The following is a 26,894-nucleotide window of genomic DNA, read 5'->3' as shown; positions in this document are numbered from 1 at the left end:
CCCAACAAACCTGAGGCACAAATGAAAATTCCTTCTCTGGCCTCTCTAGTTGGAAAGTGGTCCTCATTCATTCTTCCAGGGACATTCTCTGTGCACGCACAGCGTGTGCTCTGCTCGAGTGCCTGGTGTGAGAAGGTACCAGAATACAGAAGAGCTCAACCAGGTTCCTCCTGCATTTCAGAGGCTGGTCTCGAACCTACAAATACCCTTGAATTACTTCAGGTCCCTCTTCTGTGCCTCTCTGTCTCTGTGGACTTGCACTTCACACCACAGGCTCTAAGTGACACACAAACTGTTAGAGCCTACTTTGCAGAAAGGAATTTCAAGGAATCAGAGATGCACTCGTTTGCTACAGTTGCACCTGTAAATTAGCATTTTCCCCCAAATGTTCCCCCCCTCTTGCACCCCCATCGCCATCTTTCCACCTGGAATAAGGCTTCCCAAGTGTGTGTTAAATCTAAGAACAACCTTCTCCCAGCAAAGCCTAGCTTCCTAGCCTTAGGCTTACTGACTGTTTTGGCGTACTTGACCTTCTCCTGGTTGCTCATCACTTATTTTGCTTTGTTCTCTTCCTTGCCCTGCTCACTGACTGATGGCAGAGAGGTGTTCATGAAATCCGCGAGATCAGACAGTTTCACTTCACTGGTTGGCCGGATCACGGGGTCCCCTATCATGCCACCGGGCTGCTGGGGTTCGTCCGGCAGGTCAAATCCAAGAGCCCGCCCAACGCAGGCCCGCTGGTGGTGCACTGCAGGTAAGTGGAGCACCCGGAGCCTCTCAAAAGGAGCTCTGTGGGCCGCAGAGGGTACAGGGGCTCTTTTGGAGCAATGACAGTATTTCAGAACGCAATAGAGGTGATGGTTGCACCACATTGTGAAGGTGCTGAATGGCACTGAACGACACGCTTCAAAATGGTTTGTGTTATGGGATCGGACTCTCACCATAGCAAGGATGTAAAAGAAGCAGAAGCACAGGGGTCCTTTTTCCTCAGCTGACAGAGCCCTCTTTTCACCCAGTGCCGGCGCAGGGAGGACCGGCTGTTTCATCGTGATCGATATCATGTTGGACATGGCAGAAAGGGAAGGCGTGGTTGACATCTACAACTGCGTGCGGGAGCTGCGGTCCCGGAGGGTGAACATGGTGCAGACAGAGGTAGTCCTGCTCCCCGCCCAGCCTCGGGCTTGGTCCCCCGCGCCCCACCTCCCAGAGCCATGCGGGGAAGAAACACTGACAATTCTCTCTTCTAAACTCCCCAGAAGAAAAAGTGATAAACCTGGCAATCTCTCTTTCCTTCTTCCTCCCTCCCTCCCTTCTTTCTCTTCTCCTTTCATAAATAAAAAAGGCCAGGAGTCTCCCAGGTCACAGAATCTGCAGCCAGGAGCCTAAATTTACCCATGCTTCTGTACCAAGGGCCCCTGTAGAGTCTCTATATTAAGCTTTCAGGGATTTGGTACTTTTTTTTTTTTTTAAGTTTAAACTAGCTAGTAACTTACCAGAGCAAGACGACTCCTGAGAATAGCGAGGTGTTTGCCAAGTGGTTTAAGGCTAATCTCTGTACACTTGGTTCTTCTCCTGCTGTCCCTACAAATTCTGCCCAGTGGCTTGGCATCATGGGAATTTGCACATTTTGTAGAAATAGTCCGTACTGACTAATACTTCTATAGATCGGAATTCAAAGTGTTTCAGGAATTTAAGTGTTCGAGAAAAAAATAAAATTACATCCTGCCCCAAGGAAATTCATATTTTTACTTAATATTTGCTTGTTTTAAGTAAGCATTATATTCACCACCTGGGAAAAATGATGCATAAAACAGAATGAAGGGATGCCTGTGTGGCTCAGTCCATTTAGCGGTTGCTTTCAGCTCAGGTTATGATCTCAGGGTCCTGGGATCAAGCCCCCCTGGGGTCAGGTTCTCTGCTCAGTGGGGACTCTGCTTCTCCCTCTCCCTCTGCTCGTCCCCCCCACTCATGCTCCCACACATGTGCGCTCTCTCTCTCAAATAAATAAATAAAATCTTTTTTAAAAAAAAAGAAAGCAGAATGCAGACTAAAGAATCCCTCCCATTTAGATTTTGCATTAAAGTTTACAAAAACCACTGGTTTCAAGTTTATAAAAGCCAAATTCCATTTTCAAATAACCTAAATAAAAATAGCGGGAACTCTAAACACTTAGATCATCTTTTTTCTCTAGAATAGGGATCCTTTGCTTTAAAGATGATAATGATAGTAATGTATTTTTTAATGTATTTTACAGCCGATCAAATGTTGCCACATTCTCTTTCCTGCTTGCTCTGTTTATAAGGACTGGACTCCTTTTGAGAATTAAGAGTCCTCATAATTTATATAAATTAAAGTAAAAAGCAATGAGACTCCTTTTGCATCTCATGTAATTAAAGATCAATAATAAATATGGTAAAACTTTATTAATTAATTGTAAAAGTCTGTGCCAGTTCAGGAGAGGGCCCTTTTGTAAGCTGTGGACTAGCGTACACGTACAAGAGCTCTTCCCTGGACCCATAAGGACTGTGGTAATTGTCACATTGATGTTTCAAAAGAAGTAGTTTTAAGTGCTCGGAACTATTTATTTTCATAGTGATGTCAAGTTTCCCTGGACGTTCTTTGCACTGTTGATTTGGTTAGCAAATACCTCTTTGCAGGATAGACAGGAGATTCTGCTCTTCTCCTCACCTGAGTCCCAAACTCGTGGGCTCAGAATGACATAGGTATAAGCCACAGCTGTAGCATGACAGAGCTTGCCCTGGGATTTGTCAGCACCCGCGTGGCTTTCATCAGTCTTTCATGCTTCTGCGCTGAGCCCGGGTGTCCCTTCCTCCTCTCATGCTCCGCGAGTAACCAGTTAGGTTATGTGCCAGCAGTCCCACGTGGGCATCAGCGGGATCCCCCCCTCACCACGGTCAGGTCCTCCTACGTGGTTTCACTGTGGCGGGAGTGGATTGCCCCTGACGGACCACTATCCCGTTCTCTTGTCTTTACAAGGGGCTGTCTGCCCTTCCCTAGTTCTCGCAACCCACCTGGTTTCTCTAATACTAACTCATGCCCTCTGCTTCTCCAGGAACAGTATGTGTTTATCCATGATGCCATCCTGGAAGCCTGTCTTTGTGGAGACACCTCGGTCCCTGCTTCCCAAGTTCGGTCTCTGTATTATGACATGAACAAACTGGATCCACAGACTAACTCCAGCCAGATCAAAGAGGAGTTCCGGGTAAGTGGTGCGAAAGGGAGAGGCAGCTGGCTGTGGCTTTGCTCCTTCAAAAGTCTCTCAAAGTCAGCCCTGGTACCCCTGAGCCCCTACAGAGCTTATCCGCCTCGGCATTACTGACACTTTGGGCTGGCCGCTTCTTGGCTGTGGGTGTGATCCTGTAGGATGTTTAATGGCACCCCTGGCTTCAACTCACTGGGTGCTGGGAGACCTCCACCACACCAGTAGCGACAACCAAAACTCTGTGCGGACATTGTCAGGGGGCCCTGGGAACAAAGGGACCTGGTTGAGAGCCACTGGTCTAGCAGAGCCATAAACCCCTTTGCAGGCAGCCGGACAGTGCAACGTGGGTGCAGCCAGACCCAGCAAGGGGCGCTCACCCTACTCATGGGCGGTCTAAGTGTACCCGACTCTAAGTCAAACCCTATCCAACCTCTTCCTCCCGAGCACCCAGACAGAAGTGCAGCCCTCGTCAGAGCGGATGGCATGTGATCCAATCCTCCAGATCCCTGGGGGCCCTTGCATGTGATGGGCGCTGTCTGTGGACAAAATCCAGGGGAGAGGAAAGGGCACTGCGTGGGGGGCTGAGTGGGGGGGCGGGGGCGGGGAGCCCCCTTCAGGCGGCGGCTGAGGACACTCAGATCTGCCCAAGTGCGAAGGTGAGACGGTGACCCCCGTGGTCGCGTGCTGTCGCACAGACCCTGAACATGGTGACGCCCACGCTGCGCGTGGAAGACTGCAGCATCGCGCTGCTGCCGCGGAACCACGAGAAGAACCGCTGCATGGACATCCTGCCCCCGGACCGCTGCCTGCCCTTCCTCATCACTATCGACGGGGAGAGTAGCAACTACATCAACGCCGCGCTCATGGACGTAAGCCTGGGGGCCCTGCCCCCACCTTGCCCCGAAGGAAATGGAAACGGGGAGCCCTTCCTCTTCCCTCCCCTGTTTGTTGGCTTTCTTTTTTCTTTTTTTTTTTTTCAAAGATTTTATTTATTTATTTGACAGTCAGAGATCACAAGTAGGCAGAGAGGCAGGCAGAGAGAGAGGGGGAAGCAGGCTCCCTGCTGAGCAGAGAGCCCGGATGTGGGGCTCCATCCCAGGACCCTGGGATCATGACTCCAGCTGAAGGCAGAGGATTTAACCCACTGAGCCACCCAGGCTCCCCTTGTTGGTTTTCTTAAGCGCAAACCATCTTCCACGCAAAGCGCGTTCCAGATGCCACGGACGTTTCTGCGTCAGGGTGGATGATCTCGGGCTCTCCGAGGCCACCAGTCGGGAGGTATTGATAAATGAAACATGTCCCGGGGACTCTCTGAGCACTTAAATTTTTAACCCGCTGGCCGGAGAGCGAGAGACAGCTATTAAGTCACTAAGGCAGTGAAGTGGGATAATATGGTTCTCAGCATTATTTTCATTCCCTGTCCTCCTAATTTAGGCAGTAATTAACACGGGGGGAAAAATGGTCTGTCAGGACAGATAGCACACAACTCATTACTTCCTGTCAGTCTGTTTACTTCTAACTGAATGAACATTTGCTGTTCGATTGATGGGAAAAGTAAATGGATATTTTCAGGGCTAATACGGAAACTCGAATTCTGTTGGTGTGGTATCAGTAAAACGGTACTTAAATTTACTTGAAGCTCTCCAGAGATGTAAAAAGCTTGTATATCCTTCTGTGGCAGGAATGAGTAACACCGTCACCCATATAAATGACCCTCGAACAAATTTTAGGAAAGGCAGAAGTATTTTCATCGTACCTACTTTGTAAAATTACATTTTCTCCATTAAAATGCTTACTCATAGGGCTGATACTGCCTTTCTAGCAGATACATCAAAAAATTTCTAAGGGCTACTTATTAAGTTTTCTGGGTGTCGAAGTGCGAATACTTTATCATTATTATTCCGCAGATCAGTGTGTATTTAGTCTGTTTGGGTGTGGACAGGGGTGCTGTGATTCATCTGTTGTTAAATGTGCCCAGAGTTCCGTGTCACAAATTTCCACGTGCACAAGATAACCAAAGCTTCCTCCCCTTCTGTGTTCTGGGGTATATCGGGATCTTTCTTGTTTGTGTTTGCAGAGCTATAAACAGCCTTCAGCTTTCATAGTGACGCAGCATCCTTTGCCGAACACAGTGAAAGACTTCTGGAGACTGGTCCTGGATTATCACTGCACGTCTGTGGTCATGCTCAATGATGTGGATCCTGCCCAGGTGAGACTCCTGCCCACGGTCAGCTCTGGGTTTGTTCTGCTTGCACATCGAGACATGCAGGTCCCCGTGCCGGGTCCCCAACGTCAGGTGACGGGTGGGAGGCAGAGCTGAAAACGCAAACGTGAAAATCAGATAGCATTAGGGATGGGGGCGAAAGTAATCTGAAACCAAAAAGACAGACTGAGATCATAGATGGTAGAAGTGACAAGCGGGTCAGGTTCAGAAACTGGCTGCTCCCAAAGGATGGAAATACAGACTAGAGGGAGATACAGGGTAATAGGTGGAGTCAGAGCCGTGGGATGAGGCACCAAACAGAGCCAGCAAACCAGGGAGCCCTGAAGAAAGTGCAGCAGCACCGAGTGCAGCCCCTTGCCCATCCAGGAGAAGCCGTGACCTTCTGGGGAATGGCTCACTGGAGCCTGCAGGTGGAGAAGGTCATGCTGGGGTGACACTGGAGACCGGCAAGTGATTTTAAGGGACAACAATTAATTTTGTCAACTCTTTGGTAAAGATAGCATAAAGAAATAAAACCGGGACTTGAACACAAGAAAAGCACAGAATGATAAATGGGGCTTTCCCCTAGCTGCTGTCCTTATACATAAAAAGAGAAAGAATAGGGCTGTGATGACTCGATACTAGTAATGGGGTTAGAAACATTCCCCTAAAGGGACTTGTTGCCAGGCATTGGCACAGTGGCCCTATAGGTGAATTTATTGCATTCGGGGACGGGTACACTGGTCTCACACTTAACTGCCATGACAGAGGGCATTGTGGGAAAGATAGGCTTCTCGTGTTTTAAGAATAAACTTGTTCTGAAACTGAATTAATTCTCTATCTGGTAGAGACAAGTTTAAAAAAGAAAAAAAGGCGGGCGGTCTGAAGTGTTTCAGCATCCAGCCTGGACAAGATTTTTCCTTCCTAAAATCCATTTTATTGTCATTAGTCTGCCATAAATTCCGTGGGCATTCACTTCAATTCTATAATGTTTTTAATTATGTTTGAGGCCCTACATGATATTGTTAAGGCTCTAGCCTGAAATCTAGTGAATGAAATAATAATGATAATCCTTGTCCTCATCTAGTCCTTTTTGCTTAAGAAGCTTGAATATTTTAGAAGTCTTCTGCACTGATCCCCTCCAAAAGAGATTGTAGCCATTTTTAAAGACAAGCAGACACCACAGTTCAGGGAACTTCAACGGATCGACTCAGAATAGCAGTAGGGATCCTGATTTTCTAACTCACAATGCCATGGGTTAAATTTCACTAATTCAAGAGTCTTCAGCCAAAGACCATTAAAGGACAAGTGACTGTTCCCTCTTCAGAATCATTTCCTTTCCCCAAATGTGAATCCTGGAACATAGTGATACACTGCCTTTTTCATATCAGTACATCAGACATTAGTGATTTCCACATGTTCTTTTTTTTTTTTTTAATTTTTTAAATTAACATACAATGTATTATTAGCCCCAGGGGTACAGGTCTGTGAATCGCCAGATTTACACACTTCACAGCACTCACCATAGCACATACCCTCCCCAACATCCATAACCCAACCACCATCTCCGTACCCCCTACCCCCTGGCAACCCTCAGTTTGTTTTGTGAGATTAAGAGCCTCTTATGTTTTGTCTCCCTCCTGATCCCATCTTGTTTCATTTTCCACATGTTCTTTTTGAACGACGGTATTGGAATTCTAAAGCCACATTCTAAACGCGAACTGTCTGGATTCAAACCAAGCCTTGGCCGACCCTGGTCGGAAAGACAAAGAGTCCAGTTCCAGTCAGCAGACAGAGCTGATTTTCAGAGTGAGAGAAAGAGGCTCCTGGGACACAGTCATTTAGAGAACACTAAACTGAGCATTTGAACTTGAAGTCTCTGCAGTTGTACAAGAATAGCACTCCACTATTTTAAGTATTTATAGGTCCGGTTCATGGACATGTTATGCACCATTTAAACCATTTTCTACACGGTTTACTTGGGCTGAGTGCAGAATGTCGTGTGCCAAGAATCACGCGCTGGCCTGGGCCATTCATATTTCTCCGGTGCAAGTGACGAGCTTTAATCAGGGCTTGAACTGAGAGAACAAGCAGGAAGCATAGCTAGCTCATTCTGGAGGAAAAATGGGCAGAATGGTTCAAATGTGCATGGTAGGACTTTTATTACCATCTCAACTTCCCGTCATAACGCCTGTTAATTTTAACAGCGGGCACTCTTGGGTGTTAAGAGAAAATAAACATCAGCATGCTGTCATTTGACAAGGCAGTCTTAGAACTTGTCCCCAGGAAGTGCTGGTGAGGAAGGGAAATTTTTATGGAAGCATTATTTTAAAATAAATAAATGTAATTTTTAAAAATTCTATAGACTTAGCTATTCTGGTCTCCTTCTTGATCGTAAAGTTCAAACCTTCAACTTCTTTGTAATAGAGAGAGATTGCTGTTTCAGTGACCCACTGTTAGCTGAAAACTATCTTGCAATCTTGGATATAAATCAACCTTTGTAACCTTCAACAACAAGGTTTTAAATACTTCAGAAAATAAAAGTCATCAAAAAAAGGAAATTCAGCGAGCAGATTCTCCTTCCATGGTACATGATTCTGCTTAAAATGAGATAGATTTTTTTTCATCTGCTCTTGGCCCAATAGAACCCAGTTATAAGATAATGAAGTAATTCCCTCTTGGCTCCCCACAAGCCATTTGTCCCTTGGGTAAATCAGAAAGATAAAAATTAAACTCTGCTCCCGAAAACATCATTGGATACCAAGTCCCAAAAGAAGTTTAATTTCAGACTTTAAAGGCCTATTAGCATCTCAGGGCTTCAGAAAAAGGAAATGTCCTGGGGGTTCTTCCCACCTATCTCTAAGTTGAGTGTTTCTGTGCGTTGGTAACAAACGAAGCCCACCTCTTTCAAAAGCCACCCTTCCCAGCGTCCTTCCTTCTCCTAAGTTGGACATCACGTTCACACAAAGTTCTGGTGACCCAGCCTCACCAGTGGGGGATTTGGACCAGGTCATGAAAGTGCAACCTAACACGGTTATCAGTGTCTTGTCAGTGAATGGCCCAGTTCCCAAAAGTGATTACAGATTACAAGGCAAGCCCGCATGAGGGAGGTTGGAGACCTGGGTGTCAGTAGGAACGTGCGCCCTCTCGGGTGTCTTGGCTCCTGTAATAGGAGCCAGTGGTGTCTCCCCATGGCCGGGTAAAGGCATGCAGAAGGGACCTTACATGGGCTGCCTTGAACAGCATCCCCATGGCCTCCTTGGAAAACAGGATGGCTCAGGCCTTAAAGATGCTGTCTGAGGAAATGAAGAAAAAAGTACTAGAGGGACAGGTGGAGCTGAGGAATCAGCCAACAAGGAAGCCCTGAAGCCTACTTGCTCGGAGGCAGAGAGAGAGAAAAGAAAGTGAAGCCAGTCGAGGAAGTATTGAGGCCTACTGAATGTCGATAGTGACCGCATCCAAACTGTTAGGAGTCAGTTTATTCCTATAATTAACCTCACGTTTCTGTGTTTTGAATTCAGTTGTGTCCGCAGTACTGGCCAGAGAACGGAGTTCACAGACATGGCCCCATCCAAGTGGAATTTGTTTCTGCTGACTTAGAAGAAGACATCATCAGCAGGATATTCCGTATTTATAATGCAGCCAGAGTAAGACTCACAGCCAACCTCACTTAGGTTCTGCTTTCATTATTTTTTCATTCGCTGAACACCTAGGGTGCCCACTCTGTGTCAGTCACTGGTTAGGAGTTTGGAATACATTCTAGGTGTTTGTGAACAAAACAAAGCTCCCTGACCTTATGGAGCTTACATTCTAATGGGAGAAAACAGACAATAACAGATATAACAGATATTATAATAGACATAGTATGTTAGAAGCAATAAATGCTATAGGGAAAAAAGTGGGGAGGTAGAAAGCACTAAGGCCATGAGAAGGAGGGAGAACAAGTCCCTGTCTTAACTAGATGTCCATATGAGCAAAGACCCAACTGAAGTGAGGGAGCAGCCACATGGCTCTCTGTGGAGACAGACTTGCAGGCAGAAGCAAGGTCCGTGCAAAGGCCCTGAAGTAGGGCCTTCTTTGGTAAGGTCCACAAACAGTGACGAGGCTGATGTGGATAGAGCACAGTAAACGAAGATAAGAGTAGCTAATAGAGTTGTCCTCCTAGAGGGAAAGTGGCCAAGGGTGGGGGGTCTAGGGGACAGAGACCATGTAGGATGTCCAGGCCACTGCCAGGATTGGGGCTTTTGCTGTAAAGGAAACGAGAAGCCAGTACAGGGTTGAGCAGAGAAGAATCACATGATTAAAAAGGAGGACTCTACCTTCCCAGGTTGAGAACAGATCAGTCAGGAGGCCCTTCTAATAATCCAAGTGAGAAGTGACCACAGGAGGATGTAGTGGCAGCAGGTGGAGGTACATGAGGCAGAGAGATGCTGATATATTCTCCTGGCAGAGCCAACAGGGTTTGAGAATGGCCTGGATCCCAGGCAGTAGGGGGTGGGTCTCAAGATTTAGGTCTTGAGAAATGGACCAATAGAATTGATGTCCGAGTTGGGGAAGGCTGCGGGTATAAGGGGACTGTTTGGGGTGGAGGATATGCATTGGAGAGAAGGCCAGAAAATGGGCTGAGTTTGAGGTGACTGTTAGATACCTGAGTGGACATGTCCAGTAGGCCCGGATCTGTGAGGGGGGAGTTCCGAAGAGGCCCACCCTGGAGATGCAAACTGATGACTTCCTGGAGTCTTGAAAGCCGTGAGACTGAGTGAGCGGATCAGGTCAGAGAGAGAGAAGACAAGGGGCCTGAGGACGGAGCGTGGGCTTCCATCATCAAGAGGTCAGGGAGAAAGGGAGCCCAAGACAGACAGAGAGGGGAGAAGGAACAGCTGGGGAAGAAAGTGTCAGAGAACGAGAGAGATCACTCACATCAAAGGTGCCGAAGGCCACGGGAGATGTGATCCAAGTGACTTAGCCGCAGCCAGATTAAAACTGTTGCCATTTTTCTAACACTTTCTTTGAATACTCCAATTCCACTTAACTATAAGTAAAGATTCATTGACTACTAACTTCTTTCTCAGCAAGATTCACACCAATACACAAAACCATGTTGTGCTCACAGCAAACGCCGTGTAACCTCTATTACCCTGAGCTCACACATGCTTCCAGATTATAGTTTATTCCTTACCCTTAAATTACCTGCAATTAAGGGAAACCCATTTTGCCCCTTACAACGTGGTCAGTGCTCACGTTGTGTGTTGTCACTTGGCTCTTGCAAAACTGTAAGCATTCTCTTCACTTTTATTTGTCCGGCCTGCCATGTAAAACCCCTGGTTGGTTGGTTTGTTTGTTTTAATAACAGCTCCAGATTAAAACTCGTAACTCTTCAGGCCAGTGGAAGCTTGTTTCGGTATTTATAGGCAGTCCTGTCCTTTAGTAATGGACTGCTTTGCTGAGAAGTCCAAGCAGGTGGGATCAGCCTGCTAGTATTCCCCCAGTAAACAATGCCTGTTTTCTCTCCACTCCTTGATGGCTGCCTGATTCCCTCCAGCCCCAAGATGGATATCGGGTGGTTCAGCAATTCCAGTTCCTGGGCTGGCCCATGTACAGGGACACGCCGGTGTCCAAGCGCTCCTTCTTGAAGCTCATTCGCCAAGTGGACAAGTGGCAGGAGGAATACAACGGCGGTGAAGGCCGCACAGTCGTGCATTGCTTGTAAGTGCTAAGGGGAGCTCTGCACCTCAGAAGGGCCAGACTGGTGTTCTGCTGTCCCCCCTGGTTTACTGCCCTTTGTCTCTCTGTGAATGGAAAAGGAATCAGTAGGTCCTCATTAAGGATTCGGTTTGCTTTGCAGAAAACAAGATACGCACTTTTTGCATTCAGGTGGGGTAGCACTGCTATAAAAATAAGCCTTGACCTTGGGATTGTCCCTCCCCACCCCCCAAAAAAAAAACACCTGAGTGGGTTCATTGGGCTCCTACTAGCTCCTGAGAGCCCAGGGTTACGTTTAGGGGAATTTCCTGAGCTGGTTGTTAAGCTGTCGGTAACTTGAAATTATCCACAGTGGAAGTTTTACATCACCTACATCAGCAAATGCTGCAAATCTGGGCCCCCTCCCAGTTTGGCAAAGCCAGTGAGAGCACCTTGACCACACCAGTTGCTGATTCTGTAAGAAATCATGTTAGAAGTTTCAAAGGAACCGTCTTTCACAGGAACTATCTTTTAAGAGAATGTGTTTGTTTATGTCTTGGTTTTCGCCTGGGCATGTCCATCATATAGGAAGATTTGGTGAGAACCAGTGTTTCCAAAGTGCGGTCTATAGGCCAGAAGATCTAGAAGGCGCTCAAATGGGAAAACCTCTGCTCCAGAGCGATGATTTCCAATTGTGGCTGCACACTGAGGGTCATTTGGGGAGATTTTTTAAACCACAACAACAAAAAACCAAACACTGTGCCCAGGCCACACCCAAAGCAATTAAATCAAAATCCCTGAGGATGGGCCCCAGACATCCGTGTTTTTTCCAAACTCCTAGATTATCTCGATGTGCGGCCAAGGCTGAGAACCCGTGAATAGAGACAGCCAGACTTTTCAGAGTACTTTCACCTGCATTTTCTCACTGGTGATGATATGTAGCTAATCAGCCCGCTGGGATTGGCTTAATGGAGCAAGCATTAGAAAGTCATGGCAGTTAGGGAAGATATTTAGAGAATTTGTGGAAACTTCGAGTATAAGCTTATGTCTCTTTTCAGTGGAGTGTCATTAGCCCACAGTGAGCTCTCTCCCAAATTGATGGGAAAATAAGATTTAACTCTGGGCAGACCAACCCTAGTTAGAATGGTAAGCTTGCCGAGGGACCTCGATTTCTCCCCTTGCTCCTGTCCCTCACACTGTGCCACTCGCCCCGGGGGCCCAGGAGGGTCTGTGACATCCTAGAACTCTGCCCTGCCTCCCAGGACTCAAAAGGTGGCAGTGTCTTGTCCTACAGAAACTGATATTCTCTTGGAAAGAGTCTTATGAACCCATTCACACTTAGCCTCAACCAGAGGCCCCAATCCTTTGTCCTCCCCGCTGACTGCTTGTCCCTTCCTTCTCACAGACCCACTTCACTAAAGACATCTCTACCAAGAAAATGCCAAAGAAGATTAACAGTGCACATCCCCATTTTTAGTTCTCTAAGTGCAGATATAACTTCTGATCAGAATACAGCCAGGGGGGTCACCAGTGTGAACTGATACAGTCCCAGCAAGGGAAGTTGACATTTTATTTAGGGTTTGTATTTTATCTGTTAGGTCTTTTGAAAACAAAACAAAACTGGAAACAGTCTGCAGATACCCATTTCTCTGTCTGGAGTCTGCCAGCATCTGGAACTAGGAATGTGATGTATGCATGGTACCCCTTTGATTAGTATCTTTGTAACAAGGGCCAGTGCTGTAAGCTAAAGGACTGGGTCACCCTGGAGGAAGTTGAGGCACCAGGACAGGCCTGAGGGGAAGAAACAGAGACCCCTTAAATCACTGCACCTTATAGACAACCAACCACCAACTATACCCTCTCAAGACCCAGCTGTGGCCCCAGAACTAAGTCATTACAGTGCCATTCCACGTGATGTCTCCAGTGGGCTGTTCTCTGTAGTGCACGGTGGTGGGCATCCATTGTTTCTGCCCTCTTGCCCGCCCAACACCCCACCCCTCTTCTGCTAGGAGAAACTTGATTTTTCCTTCGGAAACATTTTCTCCAATTCTGAAGTCCCTATGTTTCCCGTGAGACTACCTCTTGCTCTCTTGGCATCAGGGTGGGCGTGAGACTCATGCCTGGTAAAAGCATTTATCCTTTAGATTTATAAATCTAAATGGAAGGTATTTTAGTTGTGAGAAACAAAGTTAGGTTGAATTCGTATCCTCCAATATAGGCCAGGAAAGAATGCATCGAACCACAAAAGCTCTCTGCTGTTAATTTCTGAGGGAAGAACGTTATATTCAGCATAGCATAGCGCCACCTAACGGTTGTGGGCAGAGCAGTCCCTGCCTGAGACTGTAAATGGAATGGTTCCTTGAGCCACACGTACACTCACGGCGAGCAAATAGGGTTTTTTTTTTCTTTATACATCTTCCAGCTCATAAAACCAGAAGAAATGGATAGAAGTAAGAGATCACCATTTTTTAGCCCTTGATGAAGATAATGGACATAGACAGTGGTCATCAGCAGCTGCTGAAAGCATCAGGTGAAAATTTGGTCGGGGGAGCGCAGTGTGGTATCAGTGCGAAGACAGAAAGTAGGCTAATGGAGCGGAAGAGAAAATCCAGGGATGGAACCACAACTCAGGGTCACCTGCTTTACAACAAAGACCCATAGCAACACACCTCCTGCAGGGCCGGGAGGCAGGAAAAGACAACCCGCGTACCTGGTCTCTCTCCTCATGCTGCATGCAGAAATCCTTTCCAGATGGATTATGGGCCCAAATGTGAAAAGGAAAACAATGACGCTTCCAAGAGAAAATCTTCATGACCATGAGGTAACCAAAGATGATGTCACCCAAGACAGAACACTGGCCACAAAAGAAAATATTGAAAAATTGGATTTCATTAAAGTTAAGCACTTCTGTTCGTCCAAAGACACCAAGGAGAGTGAAAAAGCAAGACGGAGAATGGGCAAAGAGTTTTGTGATATGTGCCTCTGACAAAGGACTCATGGCCAGAATGCCTAACCACTGCAAGCCAATAAGAAAAGATCGACCCAATTGTTTGAGCAATAGACTTGAAAGAACTTCATTTTTTAAACAAAGAATATGCACGTAGCCCATAAATACAGAAAAGGTGCTCAGCATTATTCATTTTTAGGATAATATACACTGAAACCAGGATCACATGCCCCCTACACACTCACTAGAATGGGTGAAATTTAAAAGCCAAAAAACAATAACAACAAAAAGATGAAAATACCAAATGTTGGTGAGGCTGCAGAGTAACTGGAACTGCCATACCCTGCTGGCAGGAAGTAAATATGGTGCTGCCATTTTGGATCTGTTTGACAGCCATGCTGAGTGCTAAATATACAGGTATTCTCTGAGCTCTTCCCACCCCAGGTACATGACTACAGAAGTGAGTCATCTATGGACCAGGAGACATTTTTATAGTGGGTTTACTCATAATGCTGAAAATGAGAAACAGAGAAAGCCCAAATATTCCTCAGCTGGTAGATAAGTAAGTTATACAGTAGTATATCCGTTCCATGGGATTATTCTGAGAAATGTAAAAGAACAAACCACGGATACAACGGGAGTGATTCTCACACAGATAATATTAAGTGGAATAAGCCAGAGGCAAAAGAATATGTACTGGATGGTTCCATTTATACAAAATTCAGAAACACACCAAAGAAATTTATGAGGCCAAAAATGAGAAAAGGGATCATCTTTGAGTTATCAATGGTATTGATGAGGAAGAAGTCTGAGGGAGGTCTGGGGGGCTAATCACGGTCTGCATCTTGATCTCGGGGTTATGTGGCGTATTCATTTGGAAATTAACTGAGATTTATATTTACCATTTGTGGACTTAATTTTGGCTCTGTTATACTTTATTTAAAAAATTGATTTGGGACTTAATAATGAACTGATCAAGCTGGCATTCTAGCACAATAATCAATCTCAAAATCACCAAACAAGAACAAATTGATATTTTGTGCCTGCTTCCTAGTGAAAGTTATTTGTAAGGTGTCCTTGTCTTAAAATACATGTACTTCTTATGAAGCCACAGAGCGAACTCCCAATATATATAGGAAATAAGGATGAGAGAGAAACATGTTAAATGATTCACAGAAATGCAGTGAATGAGAACAACCCAGGACGTGGGACTGTCTCCAGGATAGAGGACTCCGTTTCCTCAACAAGTAAATCGCCAAGAAAAAGATAGCAAAGAAGAACCTATAGATTAAAATAAACTTGTAAGGCATGTTAATCAATTGCAATGTGTGGACTTTGCATAGATGTGGATTTGAAAAAAGCAACTCTAAGGAAATGTCAGAAACAATCTGGGAAATTGGAACGGTAACTAGAAATCCGGTTATATTGATAAGGTAATATTTATTTTAGATGTAATAATTATATTGTGGTTTTTTTTTTTTTTTTTTAAGTCCCTAGCTCCTTGAGAAATGGTTGATCACAGAACTGGTGCAGGGAAGATACAAGATGAGTCTGGAACACCTTGTAGTTCCAGAAAGTATGGAAGTGCTCAGAAAAGAATGGAGGTCTGAGGGCGCTCCCAACGGCCAAAGCCAGAACAATTCCAGCAACAAAATAAATATTGATACTATTGGATTTTAGCTCATCGAACAAAATTACCATGTATAAGTCTAAACTGGCATAAATAAATAGTAAGATTAAAGAAGTAAGCAACTAAATTAGTCAATTAGCAGAGAAGAAACAGCTCTCTCTTACAATAGGATGTTGAGGGAGAGAGGGAGGTGGAAAATCAATTGGTCAAACAGCACAGTGATCGTTGTTGCGACAGAATTCAGATTCTGTTTAGAATTCAGACAGATTCTGTTAAGACCGAATCCACTTATAGATCCTAAAACTGGTAGGTGAAACTTTGAGGAGAGACAAGATATTTGCAGAATTCCAAAATATCTCTCCCAAGATAATAACTACAAAGAGAAGATAACTACACAGTGAAAAAAAAATCTGGAAGGCATCATCTTAAAAAGTGATGAAGGTCAACATCACCAGCAGTAAGATGATTTAGCATCCTGAACTGCTGGAGGGATGGACAGTCCTTCTCTGGTTTTCTTGGTTATGCCAAGATGCATAACCTCATTCCCAATCGTGAGAAAGCATGAGAAAATCCCAAATGAAGGGACATTCTGCAATTTGTATTTTGTAATGACTTCTCAAACTGGATGGGACCATGGCTACTTTCCACATCTCCATTCTGTTTTTTGTATTCTACAAAATAACTGAGCAGTACTCTTCAGAAGTGTCAAGGTCAGGAAAAACAAGGAAAGCCTGAGGACCTGTCACAGACGAAGGAGACTAAGAAGCTAAGACAAGTCAGTGCAAAGCAGGGTCTGCGATTGGATCCTAGACCAGAAAAAGGACATTGGTGACATTTGGCTGGTGACATTTGACTAAGGCCTGTAGTTTAGTTAAAAGAATTGCACCAGGGTTAATTTCCTGGTTCCCAGCACTTTCTATGACTGTGAGGTGTTCACATGAGGGGAAGGTGGGTAAGCCATGGAACTTGCCATTCTTGTGTTTGCCATGATTCTGTACATCTAAAATGAGTTCAAAATGAAAAGTTTCATTCAGAAAGAGCCCTTATGTTTTAGAGATAAATAATGAAACACTAATGGATTTTTTGAAAGATTTTTTTAAAGATTTTATTTATCTATTTGACAGACAGAGATCAGAAGTAGGCAGAGAGTCAGGCAGAGAGAGAAGGGGAAGCAGGCTCCCTGCTGAGCAGAGAGCCCTATGCCAGGCTCGATCCCAGGACCCTGGGATCAAGACCTGAGCCGAAGGCAGAGGCTTAACCCACTGAGCCACCCAGGCACCCCAATTTTTTTTTAAGGCCAAGTCCATCTTGGAAGGTAACCAACACTCATGGCCCGTTTCGGTAGCAGATACTGGATGAGCTCTTTGTTCACCGGAAATTTTCTGCAGTGGGCCCATTGAATAAAAACCAAGAGAATGCTGTATCAGATTATATAAGCCAAAGCATAGACAAAGCTAAGAGAGCAGAACGGACCAGTCCGGCCCAGTGCGAAAGCTCATTAACACCATTTGCTTTCATTGAAAGAATCAGCCCGGTGTGGGGAGCGTTCCCCTGGCCTCTGAGGCCCTCACCGTGACCTGTTGTCCAAGGCTCGGGTGGTAGGTCAGGAGGCAGCATGAGGACAAGCTCGACCGTCTGATTTCTCTTCCCACAGGAATGGGGGAGGCCGCAGTGGGACATTCTGCGCCATCAGCATTGTCTGTGAGATGCTCCGGCACCAGAGGACGGTGGACGTCTTCCACGCGGTGAAGACACTGAGGAACAACAAGCCCAACATGGTGGACCTCCTGGTAGGCCCCCCACCCTGTCCTGCAGCACGGGGCATTTTCCCGCCTAGCTGGCATAGTTGGCGGGGCCACTGATTCACGGGGGGGATGGGCTGAGACTTCCTTTTCAGGAGCATAATAGAAAACGCTTTCCTTGTGAGGGCTTTTCTCCCTCTTCCTCTCTCACTTGGCTTTTCACAGGGAGACTTCATCTCCACACACTGGCAAGGGGGAAAGAGTTGAAACTCACAAGTGAACATCCTTATTCATTTCCGTTCCTGGCAGCACCTTCCATGTGGCTAAGCACTTAGTCTTCGCGGGGAAGGAATAATCACAGCACACGAAATGCCAGATTTTCAAATTATAGATTTTATAAATAGCTTAATCACCTAATATTTATCAAAGCTGTGAATTTGAGTCTGACATCCAGAATATTGCGTTTAATTCTGGTGGCCGTATCTGAGATGAGGACGGAAGAGCCGAGAAACAAAGAACTACGTGCAGTGATTTTCTTAGAGTATTTCTGGAAATCTCTTTCTTGTGTGCAGCTATTAAATTGCCAACCACTGCGACTTGCGAATAGAATAAAGAAGGAAGCTTTTCAGATTAGGTGTTTGTGCTTCTCTGCTAGCGCAAGAAGGATCTGAAGGAGACAGTGGGATGGATCCCAAGGCTGGGAGAGTGGCCTGGGGTGGAGAGGGAGGAAGACATGACTGGTGCCCACGCCACGCCTGGAAAGCCCGCGTGCCCCAGCCCATGGCCCTGCAGCGGGGGGTCTCAAATTTAAAATATAAGAAAAGGGACTAAAGAGAGAGTGGAGATTTGAGCTAAAGCTGAGGAGGGGGCTGTGGTCCCAGTCGTCCCAGCCGTGCCCCAGACTGGGTAATGTAGTCCCCGATGCTGACCCACTCCTAGGACACGTTCTCTTCTGCACACGTCCCTTTCCCAGGGCATCTGCTTCCCCCAGGTACTTATGTGCTGCCTGGTGGGCTGTTCTGTTTCGCAGAAGCACTGTGCTGCCCGGGGACTTAGGGAAAGTGTTGCCTGTGTGGCCAGGTACTGACTCCCAAAACCATCAGCAGTTAGCACCCTGGCTTCTGTGAGAAAGAACCGTGCTCCCCAGACTGCTTCCCTCTCCTCCCTCCCCTAGGAGAGGCCCAGGAAAATCCAAATCCTCATCTCAGCTCTGCTACTAATTCAAGTCAAGTGACCTCAGACAAATGAACTTGGCAATGTAAGTCTTCTCGGGCAGGGCACTTAGCTTTCCTGAGCCCGAGTCATGTAAGCCAGGGATAACGTTGGCTTATTGAGCTGATCCTGTGAGACAATAGATGTGAAAGTGTTCCGGAAAATGCAAAGGAGAGAAAGTGGTTCTTGAGAGTGCGGGTGTCCGCAAAGCGTCCTGCGCCTGGCAGGTGTGGACGATCTGGTTGGGTGAGGAAGAGGAGGGGGCAGCAAGTGGCTGACACTTACATGGTGCTTAATATGTCCCAGGCCACACGCTCAGGGCCTTTTACGGAGGCACAGATTTCCTGTGAATGAGCTGAAAGGCTGGCTGGCATGTCCCGTGTGCGGGCTTCAGTACTCCCGCCCCTCCGGAGGCAGAGAACTGTCTCACCCCCTGCGACCACCCATGAATCTTGAAGACTTGTACCACCAAGGAATTCTCCGTCTTCTGGGCTGGGGGCAGGCGAGGCAGGGCAGCTGAGCTGTCAGAAGCGGCCCGAGTTTAAGGCAGATAAGAAGTTGGGCGGAAGATGGAAGCAAATGCCTAAATTGAAATGCTCTGACTTCGTTGCCATTTAACTCCTGGGACTCAGGGACAGATGTGTAGCTTCCAAACTTTGGTACTTGGGCAAAGCTGACCTTGATGAAAAAAATATATGTATCATTTCCCTCTCAGTGGAGCCTCAGTTAAGCAGGTCGTTAGTAATAGACCCTTCCAGGCCTTTCTGCTAATGGCTCTGGCTGCGGCTTTCATCACTCACGAATTTTTATGCACAGAAACAATTTGGCTTTTTCCAAATCCGTGGTGCAGACTAAAGGACAGAGGTGATTCTCTGTGAAGTGAATGGACATGGAGGTGCTTGGACAAGGAGGGAGCACACTCTTCTATGATAATTTAGGCGTTTCCATGACGAGGTGTTACTCTAATAGACAAAAAGGACCTTTGGATGCCCAAATTTCTGAGGGTCAGTACCAGTTTAAGGATAAGCTCAGTGCTGAAAAATTAAAAAAAAAAAAAGTTTTCCATTTCCTGGAAGAATGTCTGATAAATTTGTTCCAGTGCCTGTTAGCAAAATACGAGGTAAAATCTGGTGACCGAAGGGAAAAAAAAAATGTCACAGGGCTCTTTTCAGCAGGCTTGAAGCTTTCAGAACTAAAATAAGGATCCATGTCAATTGTCTGTTTTTGCTTACAAGTGCAATTTCTATTAGTTTTGCAGTCATATATATGTATGTTGGCTGAGAGAACTAATTAATTCAGGTCAGGGTGATAAAACCCAATACAACTTCATTGGGCATAAAAGACCATCTGAGACCTGAGTCTCTCCTGAGCACAGAAGGTACGAGCAGCTGAAAGGCTCAGAGTACTGAGCCCTTCCGAGCTGCGTCTCAGAATATGAAATGTGTTCCAGAAAGTCCTGGAAAGCACTTCTGTGCTGACCAGCTGGGGAGGCAGAAGGAATGGGGTGTGGGGGGCACAGGCCTGTGCCCCACAAACTGTGCTCCATTGGAGGGTCTCCCTCCTACCCCCTACCTGCCTGGTTAGAGTCAGATGGAGCCCCCAGTGCCTGAGCTTTGAAATGGGCTACTTCAACATCTCCTCTCTCACTTTTGTCTGCACTGGGCTTTAGAAGTTTCCAGAGCTCTGTTTTATTTATTTATTTTTTCCCCCAGGGCTCTGTTTTAACAGAGAAACACCCTTTGGGGGAACAGATCTTTCCTCAAGAAACATATTATCCCCTGGGGAGGTGGGAGAATTCCAGCCCCCATGATGAGATTTGACATGCATGCACACTGTACGGTGGTTACCAAGATCAAGATACTTAACACAGCCGTCACCCCATTTGGGTAACCTACTTGGCCCATGTGTGTCTGCGGTGAGAATGCTTAAGATCTATTCTCAGCCACTTTCAAGTGTATAGCACTCTGTCACTCACTCTAGTCACCGTGCTGTACGTTGATCCCCAGAACTTCTTACAGCTGAAAATTTGTACCCTTGACCAACACCACCTCAATGCCCCACCCCTGGCTCCTGGCGACCACCATTTAATTTGTTTCTACAAATTAGCATTTTTTTTTTTTTTTTTTTTTGGTAACGAAAGCCTTAAAGAATCCTGAGCCCGGGGCCCACCCTAGAAATCATTACCGGGCTAATCTGGAGCCTGGCCACGGCAGCCAGATGTTAAAAGCACTCCAGGTGACTGTAATGTGTGGTGGGGTTAAGAACCTCACGCTGTGCATTGGAATCCCCTGAGGTGCTGTCACAAACACTGAGGCCCAGGCCGCGCCCCAGACCAGGTATGGCAGACGGAGCCCAAGACCAGTGGATTCGATGGGCTGTGGGTGAGAACGTGGCTCAGCAGGGTGCACAGGCCATCCCTTTCCTCATCCAAACCCACCTCCCCACCTCTAACCCTCCATCCTTCCTACTCAGACCCAGCCCTCTGCCAGTGTCTTCCCATATCTGTAACTGGGAGCTGGCTACCCACACGCAGCCCCCACTTGCCCCTTCAGCACACTGAAGTAATACTCAGTGCAAGCCGCTCCCTTCAAACTGGCTCGGAGCGTGGGGCCTGCGCTTCTCCCTCTCACGGGGACAACACAGTGACTCCACTAACCCATGGGTGTGAGCTGCCCCTCCGGAAGTCACCCGTGAACTTGAAACATACAGGCTATTTGAAAGGAGGTGGGGGCAGGAGGTCGGGGGGCAGGGGAGTATGTACACGCGTGGGCGACTACCCTGAATGCGCCCGATCTCGTCTATACCTGTGTGGGTTGGGGGCTGTGCACATGTAGGGGTGTGGGGGGGGGTCGTGTGTACATGTGTAAGAGTGGATGTGTGGGGGGGGGTGGGTGTGTAGGGACGAAGGGGGGGGGGGGGGGGCATGTGTATGTGAGTGCATGTGTGGGTGTGCATGTGTGCCAGTTCACGTGTAGGGGTGGATAAGGGAGTAGGTGTGGGTATGGGTGTGTGCAAGTTTTGGAGCATAGGCCATAGGCCCCAGATGGGGAGTCAGAGAGACCCAGTGTTGCCCATCTCTGGAGACCCTTGGGGACATTCCCGGTCCCTTGGGCCTGGCCCTGCCACCCCTGGAGAAGCAGCCACTCTCGAGTCACCCCGCGGTTGGCCTTCCTGCACTCTGAAGGAAGGAATCTCCGTGAAAGCTCTGTGCCCTCCTCTGCCCCCAGAGTCTGCCATCCTCCAGTCAGGGGCTGGCTATCCCCTCAGCACCAGCGGAGCTCCTGACTCTGAGGAGAGCCCCATAGAGAGTTGCCACACAACAGCACACCTGGACTGTTGCCCGTCCTGAGTGGCCTCTCGCTGCTCTGGGAACATGGGGAAGCCGCGGCTCCACATGGGGGAGTCTCACTAGGGAACCAGACACAAAGTGTGTGTGAGCCTCGGAGGGAAGAATGTCCTCCCTACATTTTTAAAGTCAGAGATGAAAGTCATGACCCATTCTGTCTGTCTTCAGAGACGCACTGCTGTCTCCTCGAGGGGTGTCCTTGGCTGGGAATGGCCTGGGAACTTCGAAGCAGACAGCCCCCCACCCCATGATGATTGGCACACTTGGGGCCACATGACCCTCCGGGCAGGGGCATCAGTCAAAAGGCTTTTTCCACAATGTGGGACCTGTCAGCACAGGATCCAGGTGAAATTGTGAAACTTGTTTTAGGTTCACAAAGCAAGTGTGTCAGGGAGAGCAGAGCCGCCCTGGGTGAGCCATGCGGACTGCTCTCTCAGTCTCCCAGGCAGGTGTTGGAAGTGTCCAGAGGGACTGCAGGGCCCGAGTTCCTCAGCCACAAGGCAGCTTGGGCTGACACCGGCACACCTTGACCCCTTCAGGAGCTTCCCAGAGCCACTTGCAGGCCTCGTGGTGTCGTGATGTCCTCACTGAGTGAATGGGGATGGGGGGGAGCCTTTAATAGAGAACCTCGCTTGTAGGTGTCTCTTGAGAGTTCACTTTCTCCTTCTTCAGGGGAACAGGAAGTGAGGCTGCAGTGAGGGTGGGGTCGGGGGCCTGGGAGGGGGGAGCAGCCGGCCACCCTGGTTCCAGTCCTGCCCAAAGATAACCCCTGCTCATGTCACTTTTTCATGCCCAGAGCCAACTAATGTTGCCCAAGTCAGGAGAACTTGGGACCGAGGCAGAAATGTTCTTTTTTTCCCCCCGAAGCACAGGGATATCTCATGTGGCTTCATTACACCGCCGAAAAGCAAGCGAGCTGAGAGAGGAAAATGCAGAAGACAGGCCTGTACCTGGTGATCAAGGGTAACAGTTTGCAGCGCAGGAGGATTTCAGGCATTTCCTGAGGTGCTCGGGGGAGGGTACACAAAAACTGATGGCCTTCCTTCTCACTCCCTTTATTTTTCTGATTCAGAAACCAGTCATCACAGAATCTATTGGGATTGACAGTTTGCTCAGGAAGGGATGAGATGATGGTGAATTCATTTTCAAAATTATAATCATGCCTGGGACAAGGCAGCTTCAGTGATTTTCAACACAGTAACCCCTTGGCAGCAAGGCCCAAAATCCTTTTGGGATTGTGGCCCGAGGCCAGCAGCTACGTGACGCTCTAAATGCACGATCTTCTGTTAAAAGGATGGTTCGTAGTATGCACTGAAATTGCACAATCAGGTTTATGCAAACCCATGTCTGTGCATTAAGTAATCGGATCTCTCAGATTTCCATGAAAAACATTAATTGTCTCTGTGAAGGAGACAGAACAGGGTTAACCCCTTCATAGCCAATATGTCAGCCCGTTGATCTGACAACATGGTCTTTTGAAATTTTGACATGACAATGGTTTTACTTAAGTATTTTGAAAATAAAAGTATCAGGTCCTGAAATACGAATCAGAAGGCTTGGTGTAGACATATGTTCAGATGTCTTGGGCATACACCTAGGAGTGGAACTGCTGGGTCACGGGTAACTAACTCTTCCTGCCTAAGGATCTTCCGACGTGGCTGCACCTTCCGCATTCCCATCAGGTTCTCCTTGTCCTTACCAACACTTGTTATTACCTGTCTTTTTTTTATCTTAGCCCTCCTGGTGGGTGCTACTGCTACTGACGTTTTAATCTCGGGGCCCTTCTAGTATGTTGAGATGGTCTGTTGGCTTCCCGTATTCCCGTCCAGATGGTAAACTCCCGAAGGACTAAAGCTGCATCTTAAACTCCCCAGTCTCTAGCCTTCAGTGTTTATTGGGTTGAATCAAATGCTGCTAAACCCTTATTTTGTCGTCATTTACATATACAGTTGACGTTTGACACCCCCAGCTGTACGTCAGGTTCCGCGCTAAAGACTGGTGTATCACACACAAAGGGATAAAGTATGGCTCTTGTCTTCAAATACAGAGGTTGGACTAGTGGGGCATATAGAGAAGAAAATGTAGGTGAAGACCAGAAAACTGCAATGACCAGTTAATTAAGAGGCACATATCCCCAAAAATGGAAATTTAGTTTTAATTAATTTGGCAAACCCAAAATTAAGAGCTCCATTTCCTTGGTTGAGGCCGTTGTGTTGGGTATCGAGACACCTTGTGAAAGCGTATCTCTTACGGAGATGGGAAGAGAGCCTTCCAGATGCTGAGCGCCTCTGTCCCAGCTGCTGGGCTGCTGCCAGGTGGCAAGGAAAGCATCCGCAACTGCTCTGTCCCTCTACTTGGCTCAGAGGCTCCTCCCAGGTGAGCCTCCAGTGGCAGTCCACACAAACAGGGGCAGAATGCTGTCTCCTAACCCCCGAGACCTCAGCTGGGCCAGGACCTCATGTAGGCCATGGCCAAGGTCCATGATTGGAGAAAGCTGTGCTCAAAAAAAATTCCTTTACTGCCTGATTAACAACTATTAGGTGGCTCCCAGAGGACATCCAACACTTCCCCTCTGGGCCTTTCCTTATCCAGTTCCTCCACCTGGAATGCCTATTCTATCCCCCATTAGGTTAGGGGTCAAGTTACCTGCTACCTCTTTGCAGGTCCTCCTAGGAAGTTCTGCTCTCTTCCCCACTGCACCCATGTCAGGGGACCATTCCCAGACCCTGTTCAGCTCTGTGCCATCTGTTATCATTGGGTACTGGTCTCAGCCTCCTCACTGGACCACAGACTTCTCAAAGTCAGGGACCAGGTCAAGGTGTTTGGTATTTAAGAGGCAGTGCTTGATAAATTCTCATAAAATGGAAGACATCCTGCTGACTGAAAATCGAGCATGTAGTTGGGCCAGGAATGACACATTTATTTGTGGGGGTCTTTGTCTGAGCAGATCGCCAAGTTATTTTCCCCAGACTTCATTTTTTCCCCTACCTCTTGATTTCCCCATACTTTGTTTCAGGATGTTGATGTACAGATAAACGTATACATGTGGACAAACCTATATATGGGTCCCGGTTTTCCAGAACTTTCCAGGAATTCTAGTGAAGGTAGATGTCAAAACACCCTTCATCAGGCCTTGTGGGAAAGGTTTGCAGACAGCGGATAGGTCTGTGGTTCACAACCGGGACTTTCTGATGCGTTACTGATTCAAATCCTTCTCAGTTTGATTTCTTCCGATTAGAATCCTAATCGGGCATAATGGCTTGAATGGCGCCAGCCTTTGGCTGTCACAGAGCTGACATCTTTGCCCTTCTGCTTTCCAGGATCAGTACAAGTTCTGCTACGAGGTGGCTCTGGAATACTTGAATTCTGGCTGATGGCCTGAAGAGCTCTGCACACCAACCCTTCCATCCCACAAAGCCAAGACGTTCTGTGGTATTTGTGTCAATGAGATGAAGACTTCTCAATATGCTTATTTTGCTTTGCATAATTGGCTCTTTTTAAGAGCCCAAGAAAGCGTTTCTAAAACTGCTTTGCACTGCCCAATTCCCAGCAATGCTGCTGCCTGACGGAAAAACACACACACACAGCAGAGTCGTCCAGTCTTGTCCTCCTAGGCGTCGGCTTGTTAGAGCAGCGTAGACATCTGGTAAACTGAAGAGCACAATTATATTCTTATGAAGGAATTTGTACCTTTGGGGTATTATTTTGTGGCCCGTGAACCTTTGTTATTGTTACGGCTGAGTGTACATTTTTGTTTTGTGGAGAATGCTACCTAGCATTATGATAATATATTATTTTAGTTAATATTTGTATTTTAACATGTTGCATAATATAAGCTTATGTACCTTTCCAAGACTAACAGATAAACGTATAATGAACAAAGATATGTTGTATGAGTTCTTGTTTCTATCAGATTTGTATTGTTTCCAAGGGAAAAGCTTGGGAAGAAGTCAGTTCAAAAAAATGCAAAGCTCGATGATCAGATTCACAGATCCAAAGCTTTTCCCTTTGTTTATATTGTAAATATTTTTGATTTCATCAAATTATTTATTCATTAAAAGAAATTTTTGTGAAGCACAGTGAGTGACAATCGTTTTTATGAAGCGCAGGAAATGATTGATTGTACGACGTGACCTTGTGTGAACTCTTTCTCAATAAATATAGACCCATGACCAGTCTTGCTGTATTCCTGGTGTCCCAGCGCCCCGGTGATGGGGGCAGCTCCGGTCACCACAGGCCCCTGGCAGACAGTTGGGGTCTGCTGGCCTGGAGAAGATAGGGTTGGGATTTTTGAGAGAGAACATCTGTCAGTGAGAAATCCTGGCCCATCCTGGGAGCCTCCCTGGGTCTGAGGAAACCCAAGCCCCAGAGCCGCCCGCCCGCTAACCTGGTGGGTATACTGTTTCAGAGTGCGCTGTGCCGATGCCAGAGCCCGGCTTCCTGACCAGAACAGCCTCTTCATTTCTCTGTTTCACCTCAGTCAGCGAGGGTAACCTCTGTCCTCTCCAGGCCTCATTCAAACCTGAAACTTGCTGAGAGAACACTTTCTGAAGGGTTAGAGGATCAGAGTGCATTGAAGCAGGACACAAAGCGGAACAAGACAGTCCCTGCCAGAGAGAACGATCACGCAGGGCAGCCTACTCCCCTCTCCTCGAGGGCCCTGCCTGACCTCTGAAGGAGGAGGCTAGGCCGTGCACTTACAATATCAGTTCAAGCTGAGCTGCAGGCCATGTTAAATGACTGCAACAGACGATGAGGATGAACTTTCACCAAACACCCAGTTCAATGTCAGAAACTCTACAGGGCACCTACCCCAGAGGCAGCAGGTCCTTGGAGCCATCTTACAGCTGGAGAAACTCGGTTTGGAAGACATTAAATAACTTGTCCAAAGTCACCCCAGCTGGTCGGT

The 26,894-nt window shown here is 47.1% G+C and overlaps 1 protein-coding gene across 2 annotated transcripts in view; it reads left to right on the top strand.

Moving 5' to 3' along the window:
* The window catches only part of LOC111142547 (protein tyrosine phosphatase, receptor type M), a 769,091-nt gene extending 742,937 nt beyond the window's left edge, over positions 1 to 26,154 (top strand). For both annotated transcript variants that reach the window (XM_022495809.1, XM_022495810.1), the window contains 9 exons: positions 600 to 754; positions 1,017 to 1,152; positions 3,074 to 3,223; positions 3,919 to 4,092; positions 5,301 to 5,432; positions 8,948 to 9,073; positions 10,969 to 11,132; positions 17,340 to 17,475; positions 25,306 to 26,154. In XM_022495809.1, the coding sequence (XP_022351517.1) occupies positions 600 to 754; positions 1,017 to 1,152; positions 3,074 to 3,223; positions 3,919 to 4,092; positions 5,301 to 5,432; positions 8,948 to 9,073; positions 10,969 to 11,132; positions 17,340 to 17,475; positions 25,306 to 25,359 (1,227 nt within the window). In that variant the 3' untranslated portion in view covers positions 25,360 to 26,154. The remainder of the gene's footprint in view (positions 1 to 599; positions 755 to 1,016; positions 1,153 to 3,073; positions 3,224 to 3,918; positions 4,093 to 5,300; positions 5,433 to 8,947; positions 9,074 to 10,968; positions 11,133 to 17,339; positions 17,476 to 25,305) is intronic.
* Positions 26,155 to 26,894: the final 740 nt, after the last annotated feature.

This window comes from Enhydra lutris, unplaced genomic scaffold, assembly GCF_002288905.1.
Source record: "Enhydra lutris kenyoni isolate GAN:26980312 unplaced genomic scaffold, ASM228890v2 scaffoldscaffold8, whole genome shotgun sequence".
Classification (NCBI taxonomy): Eukaryota; Metazoa; Chordata; class Mammalia; order Carnivora; family Mustelidae; genus Enhydra; species Enhydra lutris.
Note: the sequence above shows the minus strand (reverse complement) of the source record. Positions and strands in the feature narration are given on the sequence as shown.